General features: G+C 32.5%; 1 protein-coding gene across 1 annotated transcript; it reads left to right on the forward strand.

Moving 5' to 3' along the window:
• Positions 1-2,114: 2,114 nt before the first annotated feature.
• LOC139499336 (uncharacterized) lies at positions 2,115-13,450 on the forward strand. Its single transcript, XM_071288005.1, has 2 exons — positions 2,115-2,444; positions 11,366-13,450. The coding sequence occupies exons 1-2, from the start codon at positions 2,297-2,299 to the stop codon at positions 13,324-13,326; spliced, it is 2,109 nt and encodes a 702-aa protein (XP_071144106.1). The 5' UTR covers positions 2,115-2,296; the 3' UTR covers positions 13,327-13,450.
• Positions 13,451-16,396: the final 2,946 nt, after the last annotated feature.

Consider the following 16,396-nt stretch of genomic DNA (forward strand, 5'->3'; position numbering starts at 1 on the left):
AAGTAAATACAATGATTAAAATAAGTTAAACAACGCAATTTAATCATTGTATTTACTGATCATGCGATTAACTTTTAACGACTGATTAAAACTAATCATATGATTAGTTTAATCACAAGTTGAACAACAGACCCCAAATGTCTATATGTTCATTCGGGCGAGGTTATGTACGTTTCAGATCAGTAAATATGCATATGCCACGTTACCGAGGACGATGTAAAAAATGTTTAAATGATCAAGTACAGATAGATGTTATCACGAAACGATGTTGTAACACTATATCTAATGGCAAGGATATTAATTTCACATCCACAGTCGTTTACATTTAGTTAATCGGCCCATTGATATAAATATATATAAGTTGAAACCAGTTTTACCGGTTAATATGATACATATATCGTTTAAAATGATCCAGTATCTAATAATAGATGTTTAACAAAGCGATGATGATATCAAATATGAATTGAAAAGAACTTGTAATATACCTGAACGACAGCTGGTTAGGTTAATTTGTATAACGAAAGTGGGGATTTTGGTTTGATTCGATTGAAGCGTCCATTTTATTTTCAAATTACACATGTTACACTCAAAACTGTTTGAAGCAAAGGGTAAGTTTGATTTTTCATTAAATATTCTTTCCAATGACATAATATGTAACGTAAATAAATAATATAAACTGTCTGTATGTATGTGCCTGTCCATAGTTAGGAGCCTTATTTCAGTGGTTTTCGTTTGTTGATGTGTTACATATTTGTTTTTCGCTTATTTTTTGTACATACATAAGGCCGTGATTTTTCTCGTTTGAACGGTTTAACAATTTCGGAACCTTTTGTAGCTGACTATTCGATTTCGGAACCTTTTGTAGCTGACTATTCGTTATGGACATTGTTTAAGGCCGTACGGTGGCATATGGTTGTTAATTTTAGTGTCATTTGGTATCTTGTGGAGAGTTGTCTCATTAGCAAACGTACAACATCTTTTTGTATATCTCAATACATTATGCTGAACAGATATTTTAAATAAAGAGCTAGAGCCATTTTGCAGTGAATTCTTTTCATTCGATAAGATAGGTAAGGATGTTTTAAATAGCCAGATAGATGCTAGTTATAGAACATGAACATACGTCACATTATTTATTTTTTTACGTTGAACAGGTATTCCTACAAAACACAAGGCCAAGACTATTGATTTTTTTATATTGACTTTGTTTAGTTGTCAACAACCTTTATGCACATAAGGTACCTTACCATGTAACTTTTCAACAAGCCAAATAATTTCGAACGAAATCAAATGGGATGCTGTTTTTCTCATTTTGAATATATGTATATCTGTATTTGTCCTAGTCTTTTAATGTTTTATCGTCTATAAGATAAGATAAGATAATGTTAACCGCAGAACATCTTACATCAGTTAGTCATAGAACACCTTGTATTGCTAACGCATGTTATATGGCCTTTTCTGGAATTTTAACAAATCGGCCTTTCATTTTGATACAGATGCAATTGCTTATTGATGCTTAACCTACAATCACGATTTAAAGTGTAACTGATTTGTTCTGTGGTGTTGTTTTGTTTTCTGATGATTTAGGTACCGGTGCAGGGACGGTTGTAAAAATGTCAGTACAAGTATCTACACAGTTAGTGAATTTGCGACAAAATAGCTGTTGACTACATTTGTTACATGTAATAATAGTATTCTTTATGTAAACGGTTTATATGCATTGGCAACTTAACTGTTTAGATTAGATATCTGCATATAAAAGTGTACCGTAGCGATAAGAGTATGTGATTTGAATTACAGCGGTCTTTTTAAAACTTTAAATATTAACAATATTTCCTAAAAACCGTTAGTAGAAATTCAAATTTGATTTGATCTAATTGTTATTTGTTTCTAAAAAAAGATTTAAACATAAATTGGATACTGGGTAACTTTGGTTTTTGTATTAGTACCTATTTCGACAGGAATGGACATAACTAACCTTTTTAAACAGGTATATTGAACTTTCAAAACATTTTTCTTATCATATCTGTACTGTTGTGTACTCCATTCTGAAGGTAAATTGTAGACATTCACAGTATCTATTGTAGATTAAATTTATAATTTACAGCCTATCATGAATAGAAACTCGAGAAACGATGAAAAGGATAACGATCAACATGTACGTGGATTGAGAAAAATTACGTACTTGGAAAAATACGGGGTTAAGCATTTTCCTTATCGTGGGAGACGCAGATACACACCATCAGTCTACCGATCTGTAGACGGAGGGATATTTATCTCAAATGATGTTTTCGGGATGACAATCAGACAGTTTGAACGAATGTATAAAGCGTGTTTAGATAGAAGGAAAGCACACGAGCAGTATATACTTAACATAAGATATCCTGACAAAATATCCGACGAATATATGAAATACTTAGAGAACAGCAGATATTGCATAAAAGGTAATGGCATTGTTATAATTTAACTCTATGATATACAATTAAAGTTGTTGACACCATTTTTATTTAATACAAATTAAGAAACGTGACAGGAAGGTATTGAGCTTGTAATCGAAAGCCATTAGCGAAAGACAAGTGCACAACACCATAGTTAAAATAAAAGAAGACAAAGAGGCACAAAATATAAAGCAAGATGAACTTCCCGGAAATTGGGACGTTTTAGGTGATTTGGAATGTAAATAAAGGCAACAGTAGTATACCGCTGTTCATAAATCAATGGACAAAAAACAAAATCGGGGTAACAAACTAAAACTGAGGGAAACGCATTAAATATAAGACGAGAACGACGACACAACATTGAAATGTAACACACACACACACACACACACACACAGAAAAGGACTAAGCATAAGACAAAATTCTATGAAAATAACAATATAACATCAAAACCAAATACATGAATTTGAAATAGATAAGTACCGTGACACGTCTTATAGTAATGTGAATTCACACTCAAAAATAAGAGAAAACAAACGACACAACGGAAACACAACGTTAAAATGTAACACACACAGAAATGAACTATAATATAACAATGGCCATATTCCTGACATGGTACAGGACATTTTTAAAGGAAAACATGGTGGGTTGAACCTGGTTTTGTGTCATACCAAACCTCCCTCTTTTATGGCCATGTGAAATATAACATTAAAAAAACACAACATTACAGGACTACAATACAAATAAATAGAACACAATTGACAAAGAAACACACGAATAATAGCTAACAAAAGGCAACAAGTTTGAAATTGTTAATACGCCATAAGTGCATTTTGTCTACACATGCCTTACTAGTGACGCCCAGATACAAAAGTTTGAAAGCCGAAACAAGAACAAAAATGAACAGCATCGAGGACCAAAAGTTCAAAAATGTTGTGCCAAAAACGTCTACGGTTTTCTGTAAAATTACTGCTCTTCTATAGTATGTGCTGCCCATAGCAGAATACATTATCACGAATAAGAAATGTCGCATTTAGTTGATTATTTTTTTATAAGTTAAGTCGGGTTCTCTACCTTATACGGGATTTCAAATTATAATTGCTTGTTTACACAAAACTTTAAATATTTAACACAATTGTCTGTACTAAGTCATTAATACGACAGTTTTTGTCACTTTGTTTGATATGTTTGAGCTTTTAAATTTGGCAATATGATTAGTGTCTTTATTTTTATAAATTTTCCTAGTAGTACAGTTCAACTACGGACAACAACGTTTTTAAAATAACCACACGTTTGTAATGATATAAATGTTCACAGATTGCAGAGAATAAATTTCCTCCGACGTTTTAAGGAATATGTGCTAATTCTAGATCTACACGAGATTAGCGAAAGACTGTGTCTGTTTAGATTCTATAGAGAGAGACGAAAGATACCAGAGGGAGTCAAACTCATAGAATGAAAATAAACTGACGACGCCATGACAGTACAAATAAAAAGACAAATAGACAAATAATAATATGACAACAAAACATAAAAAAACTAAAGACTAAGCAACACGAACCCCACCAAAAACTGGGGTGGTCTCAGGTGATCCGGAAGGGTAGGCAGATCCTGTTTCACATATGGCACCCGTCGTATTGCTTATGTTATTACAAACCCTGTAATAGTATAATTTGGTAGGTCACATTCGTGAAAAGGGAAGGGTATTGTAGTTACGACAGAAGGAACAAATCCGATATCATCTTTGAAATGGTTATTCCATAACGGTCAACCAACTCGTGATGGCGTCTGTAAAAATTACGAACTCTTGGTTTAATAGCTGCCTTGTAATTAGAAATCCTCTATCAAGGAAACAATGATAGGAAAAACAGGCCCGGGAATATCGTATCAATGGGTAGATCTATACTCCGTATGCAGCGCTGCTAGAATGTTGCTACATAGAACTTGAAAGTTCACAATTGGGAAGATAAATTAATCATCTTCTTTGTCGTAGAGTTTTGTTTTCAACAGGCCCTCATTGTCAATTTCTAGATGTTAGTCAAGATATGAGGTAGACTTTACTATATCTGTAGTATTCTTTGTCTCTAATTCGAAGGAAAAGATTCGTTCAACATGATCACCCAATTGTGTATTATGTAGTGAGAGAACATCATCTTTACGACGGGACGTAACGTTTTTGGTAAGAGTCTGTTGTAGACGAAACGCGCGTCTGGTGTATATATAAAATTTTAATCCTGGTATCTATGATGAGTTTATTTAAAGGATACTACTAATTTCTTATCTTTTTGTCTAAGACGTGCCTGTATATAGTTAACGCTATTTTACGTGTGTCATGTACTATTTAACTAGTAATAATTTAATTTAAGAATCATTATTCAATGAAACCTTTTGTTTTACTTAAAGGTGACATTTGCTTTTGTGCTTCTTTGTTGCATATGTTTTGTGTTCTGTTTTAGTGGTTAAGGTTAAAACATACTGTTGACTGCTTTATGATTTTTTCATGTGATTATAAAATTTCCGATTAGATTTTCCTCTGAGTTCATTTTTTTGGGGGGATTTTACTTTTTAACCCTATTTTTGTAATTTTTATCTATTATCATGATTATGTTCATTTTATATATATATATATATATATATATACATATATATATCAATTTTATTTGGCAATCGCCAATGACAGTCAGCTGGGTTTAATAACATCAGTTGTTCGACCTGTTAGTCAAATGCGTTTTGTTTAAATATGCTTTTTCACTTGTTAAGTCTTTTGGAAAGTGTTGTTTGTGCTGTATTTAGGCCCTTCTACAACGAAATTTGTTTTACATGCACACGTATAAAAATTGCGGTTTTTATCCAACGCAATCATAGGTTTGAACGTAGTTTCAATTTAGACTTGTCTATATTTTTTCGTGTGGGCTTGCATCATATTTTCCCTCCGGTTTATATGATCCGTTCATCCTATCGACCCCCAAAATTCAAGAGTCTATCTAAATTAGAGGGTAAATTATATATGGCCTTCCAAATACCGTTTCGATTCCTAACATCACTGAAGAGACAATCATTGTCGAAATCCGGATCTGGTGTACAAAAACATATTGACACTTTATGTTTGTGGCATAACATCTTGGCCTCTGGTTAATTGTTTTCTGTTTAGTATTAAAGTTATATTAGGATTCATTTTGTTACATCTTGTGATCAATTTTATTTGGCAATCGCCAATGGCCGTCAGCAGGGTTAAAAACATCAGTTGTTCGACCTGTTAGTCAAATGCGTTTTGTTTAAATATGCTTTTTCACTTCTTAAGTCTTTTGGAAAATGTTGTTTGTGCTGTATTTAGACCCTTCTAAACGAATTTTTTTTTTACATGCACACGTTTAAAAATTGCGGTTTTTATCCAACGCGGTCATAGGTTTGAACGTAGTTTTCAATTTAGACTTGTTATTATTTTTTCGTTTTGGCTTGTATCATATTTTCCCTCTGGTTTATATGATCCGTTCATCCTATCGACCCTTACAGTTAAAGAGTCTATCTAAAAATGAGGGTAAATTATATATGGCCTTCCAAATACCGTTTCTATTCCTTACATCACTGAAGAGACAATTATTGTCGAAATCCGGATCTGGTGTACAAAAACATATTGACACCTTATGTTTGTGGCATAACATCTTCGCCTCTAGTTAGTTGTTTTCTGTATAGTATTAAAGTTATATTAAGATCCATTTTGTTACATCTTGTGGTCAATTTTATTTAGCAATCGTCAATGGCAGCCAGCAGGGTTAAAGAACATCAGTTGTTCGACCTGTTAGTTAAATGCATTTTGTTTAAATATACTTTTTAATTTTTTTGGTCTTTTTGAAAATGTTGTTTGTGCTGTATTTAGACCCTTCTACAACGAAATTTGGTTTACATGCACACGTATAAAAATTGCGGTTTTTATCCAACGCAATCATAGGTTTGAACGTAGTTTTCAATTTAGACTTGTTTTTATTTTTTTTTTGTTTTGGCTTGTATCATATTTTCCCTCCTGTTTAAATGATCCGTTCATTCTATTGACCCTTAAAATTCAAGATTCTATCTAAAAATGAGGGTAAATTATATATGGCCTTCCAAATACCGTTTTGATCTCTTAAATCACTGAAGAGACATTTATTGTCGAAATCCGGATCTGGTGTACAAAAACATATTGACACCTTATGTTTGTGGCATAACATCTTGGCCTCTAGTTAATTGTTTTCTGTTTAGTATTAAAGTTATATTAAGATCCATTTTGTTACATCTTGTGATCAATTTTATTTGGCAATCGTCAATGGCAGCCAGCAGGGTTAAAGAACATCAGTTGTTCGACCTGTTAGTTAAATGCGTTTTGTTTAAATATACTTTTTAATTTTTTTGGTCTTTTGGAAAATGTTGTTTGCGCTGTATTTAGACCCTTCTACAACGAAATTTGGTTTACATGCACACGTATAAAAATTGCGGTTTTTATCCAACGCAATCATAGGTTTGAACGTTGTTTTCAATTTAGACTTGTTTATATTTTTTCGTTTTGGCTTGTATCATATTTTCCCTCCGGTTTATATGATCCGTTCATCCTTTCGACCCTCAAAATTCAAGAGTCTATCTAAAATGAGGGTAAATTATATATGGCCTTCTAAATACTGTTTCGATTCCTAACATCACTGAACAGACAATTATTGTCGAAATCCGGATCTGGTGTATATAAAAACATATTGATGGCCTCTTGTGAATTGTTTTCTGTTTAGTATTAAAGTTATATTAGGATTCATTTTGTTACATCTTGTGATCAATTTTATTTGGCAATCGCCAATGGCAGTCAGGAGGGTTAAAGAGCATCAGTTGTTCGACCTGTTAGTCAAATGCGTTTTGTTTAAATATACTTTTTCACTTTTTTGGTCTTTTGGAAAATGTTGTTTGTGCTGTATTTAGACCCTTCTACAACGAAATTTGTTTTACATGCACACGTATAAAAATTGCGGTTTTTATCCATTGCGATCATAGGTTTGAACGTAGTTTTCAATTGAGACTTGTTTATATTTTTTCGTTTTGGCTTGTATCATATTTTCCCCCCAGTTTATATGATCCGTTCATTCTATTGACCCTTGAAATTCAAGATTCTATCTAAAAATGAGGGTAAATTATATATGGCATTCCAAATACCGTTTCGATCCCTTATATTACTGAAGAGACATTTATTGTCGAAATTCGGATCTGGTGTACAAAAACATATTGACACCTTATGTTTGTGGCATAACATCTTGGCCTCTAGTTAATTGTTTTCTGTTTAGTATTAAAGTTATATTAAGATCCATTTTGTTACATCTTGTGATCAATTTAATTTAGCAATCTTCAATGGCAGCCAGCAGGGTTAAAGAACATCAGTTAATCGACCTATTAGTTAAATGCGTTTTGTTTAAATATACTTTTTCCCTTTTTTGGTCTTTTGGAAAATGTTGTTTGTGCTGTATTTATACCCTTCTAAAACGAAATTTGTTTTACATGCACACGTATAAAAATTGCGGTTTTTATCCACCGCAATCATAGGTTTGAACGTAGTTTTCAATTTAGACTTGTTTATATTTTTTCGTTTTGGCTTGTATCATATTTTCCCTCTGGTTTATATGATCCGTTCATCCTATCGACCCTTACAATTAAAGAGTCTATCTAAAAATGAGGGTAAATTATATATGGCCTTCCTAATACCGTTTCGATTCCTAACATCACTGAAGAGACAATCATTGTCGAAATCCGGATCTGGTGTATATAAAAACATATTGACACTTTATGTTTGTGGCATAACATCTTGGCCTCTGGTTAATTGTTTTCTGTATAGTATTAAAGTTATATTAAGATCCATTTTGTTACATCTTGTGATCAATTTTATTTAGCAATCGTCAATGGCAGCCAGCAGGGTTAAAGAACATCAGTTGTTCGACCTGTTAGTTAAATGCGTTTTGTTTAAATATACTTTTTCCCTTTTTTGGTCTTTTGGAAAATGTTGTTTGTGCTGTATTAATACCCTTCTACAACGAATTTTTTTTTACATGCACACGTATAAAAATTGCGGTTTTTATCCAACGCGATCATAGGTTTGAACGTAGTTTTCAATTTAGACTTGTTTATATTTTTTCGTTTTGGCTTGTATCATATTTTCCCTCCGGTTTATATGATCCGTTCATTCTATTGACCCTTAAAACTCAAGATTCTATCTAAAAATGAGGGTAAATTATACATGGCCTTCCAAATACCGTTTCGATCCCTAATATCACTGAAGAGACATTTATTGTCGAAATCCGGATCTGGTGTACAAAAACATATTGACACCTTATGTTTGTGGCATAACATCTTGGCCTCTAGTTAATTGTTTTCTGTTTAGTATTAAAGTTATATTAAGATCCATTTTGTTACATCTTGTGATCAATTTTATTTAGCAATCGTCAATGGCAGCCAGCAGGGTTAAAGAACATCAGTTGTTCGACCTGTTAGTTAAATGCGTTTTGTTTAAATATACTTTTTCCCTTTTTTGGTCTTTTGGAAAATGTTGTTTGTGCTGTATTAATACCCTTCTACAACGAATTTTTTTTTACATGCACACGTATAAAAATTGCGATTTTTATCCAACGCGATCATAGGTTTGAACGTAGTTTACAATTTAGACTTGTTTATATTTTTTCGTTTTGGCTTGTATCATATTTTCCCTCCGGTTTATATGATCCGTTCATTCTATTGACCCTTAAAACTCAAGATTCTATCTAAAAATGAGGGTAAATTATACATGGCCTTCCAAATACCGTTTCGATCCCTAATATCACTGAAGAGACATTTATTGTCGAAATCCGGATCTGGTGTACAAAAACATATTGACACCTTATGTTTGTGGCATAACATCTTGGCCTCTAGTTTATTGTTTTCTGTTTAGTATTAAAGTTATATTAAGATCCATTTTGTTACATCTTGTGATCAATTTTATTTGGCAATCGCCAAAAACAGTCAGCAGGGTTAAAGAACATTAGTTGTTAGTCAAATGTGTTTTGTTTAAATATACTTTTTTACGTTTTTGGTCTTTCAGAAAATGTAGTTTGTGCTGTATTTAGACCCTTCTACAACGAAATTGGTTTTACATGCACACGTATAAAAATTTCGGTTTGTATCCAACGCAATCATAGTTTTGAACGTAGTTTTCAATTTAGACTTGTTTATATATATATACATATGTTTGTTTTGTTAACGCTTTGTTGTCAATATAATGGAATGTGATACGACTATCATACAAGTGAATGGTAGCTAGCTATAAAGCCAAGTTCAATCCATTATTTTCTACATCAGAAAATGTCTGTTCCAAGTCTAGAATATTGTTATTCATCCGTTTGATGCATGTATAGAAGCTTTTGATTTTGTCATTTGATGAGTGAATTTCCGTTTTGAATTTTCCTCTGAGTTCCTTTTTTTTGTGGTTTTACTTTTTTGAATCATATTCCTAGAGGGATGTTTGCACTTATCATATTCATATTTTCTTGCAAACGGTTTAATCGTGTTAATCGTATACGATTTTATGAACACAAACACAAAAAACATCTTTGTTTCAAATAAAGAAATACTTGACTGTAAAGTGTTATCCTGTCCAGTACTAAATAACATTTCATTGCATATAAGAAAATAACAATCACATGAAGTTAACCAATCAAATGTCCCCTCTTATTTAACTGTGTACATGATTAAGTAACCAGGTCAGCTCAAGTTTCCAAAATATATAATAAAAACCCCAGATAAACAAAATAATGGTGGTCTGGAATACTCGAGACAAAAGTTTATGACACATAAAATGTTTTACTGCAATAAAATGTAGGATTAATTACATTAAACTGTCAAATTCACCGAAATATTTTTTTCGACCTATTTTTGATGTGACGTTTGCTTCATATTTTGATCTTTTAGTCAATATTAGTATAGTCGGGTGACTTCGATACCTGAATCTTTTCGAAAAGTGATCCATTACATTTCCATTTATTTGTCCTACCCATTGCTTACCAATCACTTCGAATGGCGTTCACATATGAGCTGTGTTGGATAGACATTGACCTTATGCAGGTGCACGTATAAATGTATTAATTGTTATTTTTAATATTCAAATACGATGTAAAAGATGAATATTATTAGTTACATAGTGTGCTAGTGTCCTAATACGGTATATATGAGGTCAGTTAATTCCAAATGAAATATACACAATCACCACGCGGACGCTTTTATAACCAATCATATTCCTAGAAATGTATAGGAGGTAAGATAAGGGTTTGTCAATAAAGGTTTGCCTGATTTCGCAAAAATGTTAACGTTAATTTGCAAAAATGGTTGCGTTATTTATCAAATGTTTCGTTGTTTTGAAAATGTTTGCGTGATTCCGCAATAATGTTTGTGTTATTTAGCAAAAATGCTTTCGTTATTTAGCAAAAATGTTTTCGTTATTTAGCAAAAATGTTTGCGATATTTAGCAAATGATTTGCGTTAAAACGCAAACATAGGGAGAAATATTAAAAAAATGTTTTTCTCTTGATCTGTTATCCTCCCGAATATGACATATGCATGAATGGGGATTCGCTTGACGGGTGTTGCGTGCATAGTAGGATACGCAAAACCCTGTCAATCAACCAGATCTATTTCGTTTTGAAATGCGTTAAATTTTTCTTAGTTTTTGTTTGTTTACTTTTGTTTATCTTTTCAGGCGATTTTCGAGATTTCATAATTGATAATCAACTGTTGCTTTAATTTACAATTAATGAGATTCATGACGCTATGTACCTATTTTGTATAAATTAAACACAGTATGTGTGGTAAAATCAGAAATATAAATATAAAGAAAAAAACCTTTTATACACGATTTTCAAATACATCATTGAAAAGATTTTATTTTATAGATTACATATCGTGGAGTGAAAACAGTTTGAAAGAAAGATACTTGTATGAACACTTAGTGCGAATAGTCGGAACTGAAAGAGATATACGCAAAAGACAACAATTATTTATCATTAAAGATATGACAAATAATTCAGATGAGTCATTTATCACAAGAATATCGAGTGGAAGTTTAGCAGAAGGAATCGATTTGCCAGGAAGTGACGCAGATTTGATGTGTATCCTCAAAGACGAAGAAGTAATACGGGATGTAAGGCATATGAAACACCCAGAACATAGTAAAACATTTCTGATGGAAACTGATGCTGATCATCCTGGATTTACCAGACTCCGATTACTGACAGAAGGGGATATGGAAAATGACTTTAAACCGTATGAATACTTTAAAAACACTAGAAAAGATGTATATTTATCAGTGAATTTTTGTGATATTAAAAAAATTGTGCCAGAGAAGGAGCTATTTCAACACGGCCCGTGTTTGTCAGATCGAGGTCAGAACGTTGATATTGCAGTCTGCTTTAGAAGTAAATATTTACCGCACAATGCAATACCATGGGTATCGCGAAATCGACAGCAATGGCCACCTAATTCTGCCATTGACAAGATAAAAAAATACGGATGTCTGTTAGTACCTATTGGACCAAGACTTGTGTCAGATTGTAATGATTTATGGAGACTATCTTTCTCTGTGGCAGAAAAACAACTTGTGCATTCGTTTAATTTTACTCAACTTATATGTTACTGTCTTCTCAAACTAACATTAAAGCATATCGTTAACAAAAACAAACATGTTGAAGGTTTGTTGTGTTCTTACTTTCTGAAGACAGCTTTGTTCTGGGTTTCAGAGGAATTGGACATTGAAACGTTAAAATTATCGAAGTTATTTGTTTGTTTTTTTCACTGCCTAGATAAATTAATATCATGGGTAAAGAAGTGTTACTGTCCAAACTATTTCATACCTGAGCACAACATGTTCTTTGGAAAGATCGATCTAGATAACAATAAAATACTTATAAATGTATTGGATGGTATCAAATACGATGGAATTGATGGATTGATAAACAATTTATGTCCGCACAACACTGAAACGTTTCCTTTATTGGTAACAAATAGTAAATATTTGTCCATCAGGTTAGACTTTCTCTTTTATAGAATAAATGCGCTGTATTTTATGAACGACATATCACGATGTTTGAAGTCACTGATGTTTACCGAATCGTTAATTAAGACCAAACATTCTACATTTATTATTGATGTATTTAAATATTATAATGCTAGAATTAATCAAAATATCGCACAATTACTACCACCACCAACAACAAATACTGAAACTTACAAAATACACAGACGTTATCACCGACATTTACAAGATGGTATCAAAACAGATGCTGTATCCGGTTGGTTGTTATACGCGTCGTTTTATTATGTAACAGGACAATACAATGTTACACTAAAACTGACAGATTATGTTCTTTCAAGATGTTCAGCTGCTGTGATAATAACTCGCTTTGCAAACTACAGTGAAGTCGATATGAATAACTACGGAAAGCTTGTACATTCTACAATGACACTAAATGACAAGATGAGAATGACAACTGTAAGTAATGTTATGTACGCAAAGCAATCATCATTAATACCAATGGAACTTGAGCTTGAGGTGGAAGTCCGCAGCATGGATATACCGCCTACTGTGATGTCTAACTGTCTTAGATTTCTATGCTATCATCATATTGGTGATATATCCAACAGACAACAGGCTTTACGTGATTTGTACTTAACAGTATTGTTACGGAATTTTATTCATTCAAGTACGTTATCTAATTCAGTAACAATACTTGGAGTTTGCTATGAGATATCCGGTGATAAGGATACAGCCTATCAATATTACGAGGAAGCTTTACAATGTAATGGTCGTATATGCTCATCAGCAGAAGCGAGAAAATCCAAACTTCTAGAAATATAATGTTATAGTTTGTCATTTTCAACAGTATTTGGAACTTGTTATATATTATTAGTCAGTAAGGATACTGGTAATTCTACATGTAGATAATATGTTTATTCTGATTCATGTACGGTTCCGACTGATACGATGGGTACTGGTAATCCTAGATAAAACGCTTATCCTGATTCATATACGGTTTTAACTGATACGTGGATTTAAGGCATTTTCATGAGCACTTTGCATGCTCTGCACTCATCAGTTTTACTAAATGTTGTATAACTGAAGGTAGTAAATACATGTAAAAACATACATTTATAGCGAAGTGTACGTTAATAACTACCTTATAGAACATTTTTGTATATTTTATATGTGGATTCCGCTTGTAAAATGACATCTGAAAATGAAGTAAAAAAGGGAGTAACCGTTTTTGTTTTCCAGATACAAGCTGATGAAATCAAAACCATGATACGCCAGAATGACAAAGGATATATTAAGGTAGTACCCAACACTTTAACTAAAATAAATTGCTCGTTTAATTTTCCTAAAATTTTGACCTTTTGACAAAAATATAAGAATTTCAAAAAATTTGAACCAACCGTTTTACAAATGTACCAGTAAAATTACACTGCTTATATAGCAGTTTGACAAACACTTATTTTGATCATTGAGAAGCTTAATATTCTTTTAACAACACAACGTAATTAAAACGTTTAGCTGATTTTACAGATTTATCTTCCTGTAGTGTTAGTTACCATCTTAAGAAAATCATAAAAAGGTTATATTAGGAAAATCATTATAAAGGCTGATATTTTTACTTTATCATGATTTTCTTATTTTTTGGTCCACAGAACTTATTTAAAAAAGTTAATGCAATTCACAAATAAACGACAAATTCATTCAATTTGGTGCAAATAAAGTCTTTTGCAACCGTGCTAGCTTTCCAGCTATATCCCCTGAAAATTTGATCATAAGCAGAAAACTCTAAAATATTCGGCGACGTCATTAATATATTTGTAATGTCACCATTTCCACTCTATAACGCTGTTATACCGTATAGTATCGTAACACAGTAAGTGTGTGTTACACATGTTCTTGAGTATTACAAATGTTAAAGTGTAATCGATTGATACGGAAATAAACCGACCAATTTGTAAGGGTATTTCTGCTGCCTACAAAAAGGTTAGAAAATACTTATACTGCAAGTGAAAGAAAGTAACTGTATAGACTTAAAGTCCATCTTTTATATACTTAGTATTGTGTTCAACATCCCTTTGAAACATGTGTATTGGTTTAAAAATTATGGATCAAATATTAAGTTTGAATTGTCTAGAGTAGCACGGCGTTGGCAGAAGGCATAACTAAGGAATAATTAAGGCATATATCTGACAACGCCGTGCTACATTGGACATGTCTAAAAATTCGGTTATGATATTTGGATCGCGTATGCATGTATTTTTGAGAATTGTTTTTTGTGTCTTTGTATTTTAAAAAAGTAAAAACATTATTGTGCATCTCTGTGTCATCACTACTCCTAACGCTATTCAATATATTGCGTAAAAAACCAATTATTTGTGTCAAGTTCGTATACGTAGATATTATACAACTATGCCATTTTATTTAAAAGATTCACGTCTCAATCGCCTTCCCCTTTCTTAAACTACATGACAGACATGATATAATGTTTGCTCTGAGAATGTTCGTGGGAGTTTCGGTAACAAAGAAATGATTTCTTGACCATTATTTGTTAAATATCCACGTGTACGATCCCAAAACATAAGATATATTAATATGCATATTTTCTTGAGATTGTGTATGATTATAATAAGGTAAAATAAGATCCGAAATATGAATTTTAGAAGAATGAAAAAGATCGGAGTTTTTCCGTTGCACAGCATTGACTGTGTTATGACTAAACATTGTGTATATTCTAAAGCTCTATCCGTATTGTAAATATTCAAAAGCCTTGTGTATAGTATCCGAGGAAAACTCAAATCGGAAAATCTGTAATGAAATGGTATACATGTAAATGGTACCAACAACAAGGTAGAAATAGAAAGGACAAGTTCGTTTTAAAAAAAAAAAAGGTAGATATACTAACCGTTTGTAATTTTTTGTTAATAAAAGCCCAAAACTTTAGTTTGATGAAACGCCAGAGTAAGTTGGTAAGCTTACACAGCTTCTGTTTATTGAGGACCACTTGGAACATTCATATTTTTTTTATTCTTTTTTTTAATGGGTACATGCCTTGGTAAGTTAACAGAATCGGTTTCAATAGGAAAAGTCCGGTAATTTGTAGGTAATTATTTGGAAAGGTTATATGTCAGTCAAACTAATTCCTTATATACACATGGAAAAAAGTATTGTAACACCAAATTGAAATTGAAATTTAAAAAACACTCTTTATTTTTTTGTTATGTAATTTGGTAAAAAAGAACTAGTTAAACATTATTTATGTATCACCTGAGTTTAATCAATAAATATCGACTCGATAAGTTTTTATCTGCACATGCAGCTACTGTACCCGTAAACAGCAAAACAGATGTTTTATCCTCATTGTTTTCAACACTTTAAATAACCAATTTTTTAAAGTAATGTGATTGACACCTTGTAATGGGTCCTTGACAACTATTAACTGCAGCAAGATGGCAGATTTTCAGCATAAGAGAAGCAGGGATGTCGCTGTAACAACTGCACGTATTGTTGGTTATCACCATTCCACTATAAGTCGTTTTGAGAATAAAAATCAGGCAATAAACGCTGTTAAAGACCTTCCGAGATAATGAAGACCCCCTATACCATTTGCTAGGGAAAATCAAGCATAATGAAGGTTGGTCAGAAGGAAACCCATTGCATACAAGACAATCATAAAAAGAGAGTGGTGGTCATACAGGAGCCTTTTAACAAGAACTGTTCGAGATCGACTCATCGCTACTGGTTATTGTGCGATAAGACCATTTCGGAGACCTTTGCTTACTAACAGACACAGAATTTTCCGTATCCAATGTAGTGCAGAGCTCGCCAAAGTTGGAAAATAGCATCGTGGAGGAAGATCCAATGTTCAAATGGAATTCGGTTCATCTTCCTTGGCCCG

Source organism: Mytilus edulis, chromosome 12, assembly GCF_963676685.1.
Source record: "Mytilus edulis chromosome 12, xbMytEdul2.2, whole genome shotgun sequence".
Taxonomy (NCBI): Eukaryota; Metazoa; Mollusca; class Bivalvia; order Mytilida; family Mytilidae; genus Mytilus; species Mytilus edulis.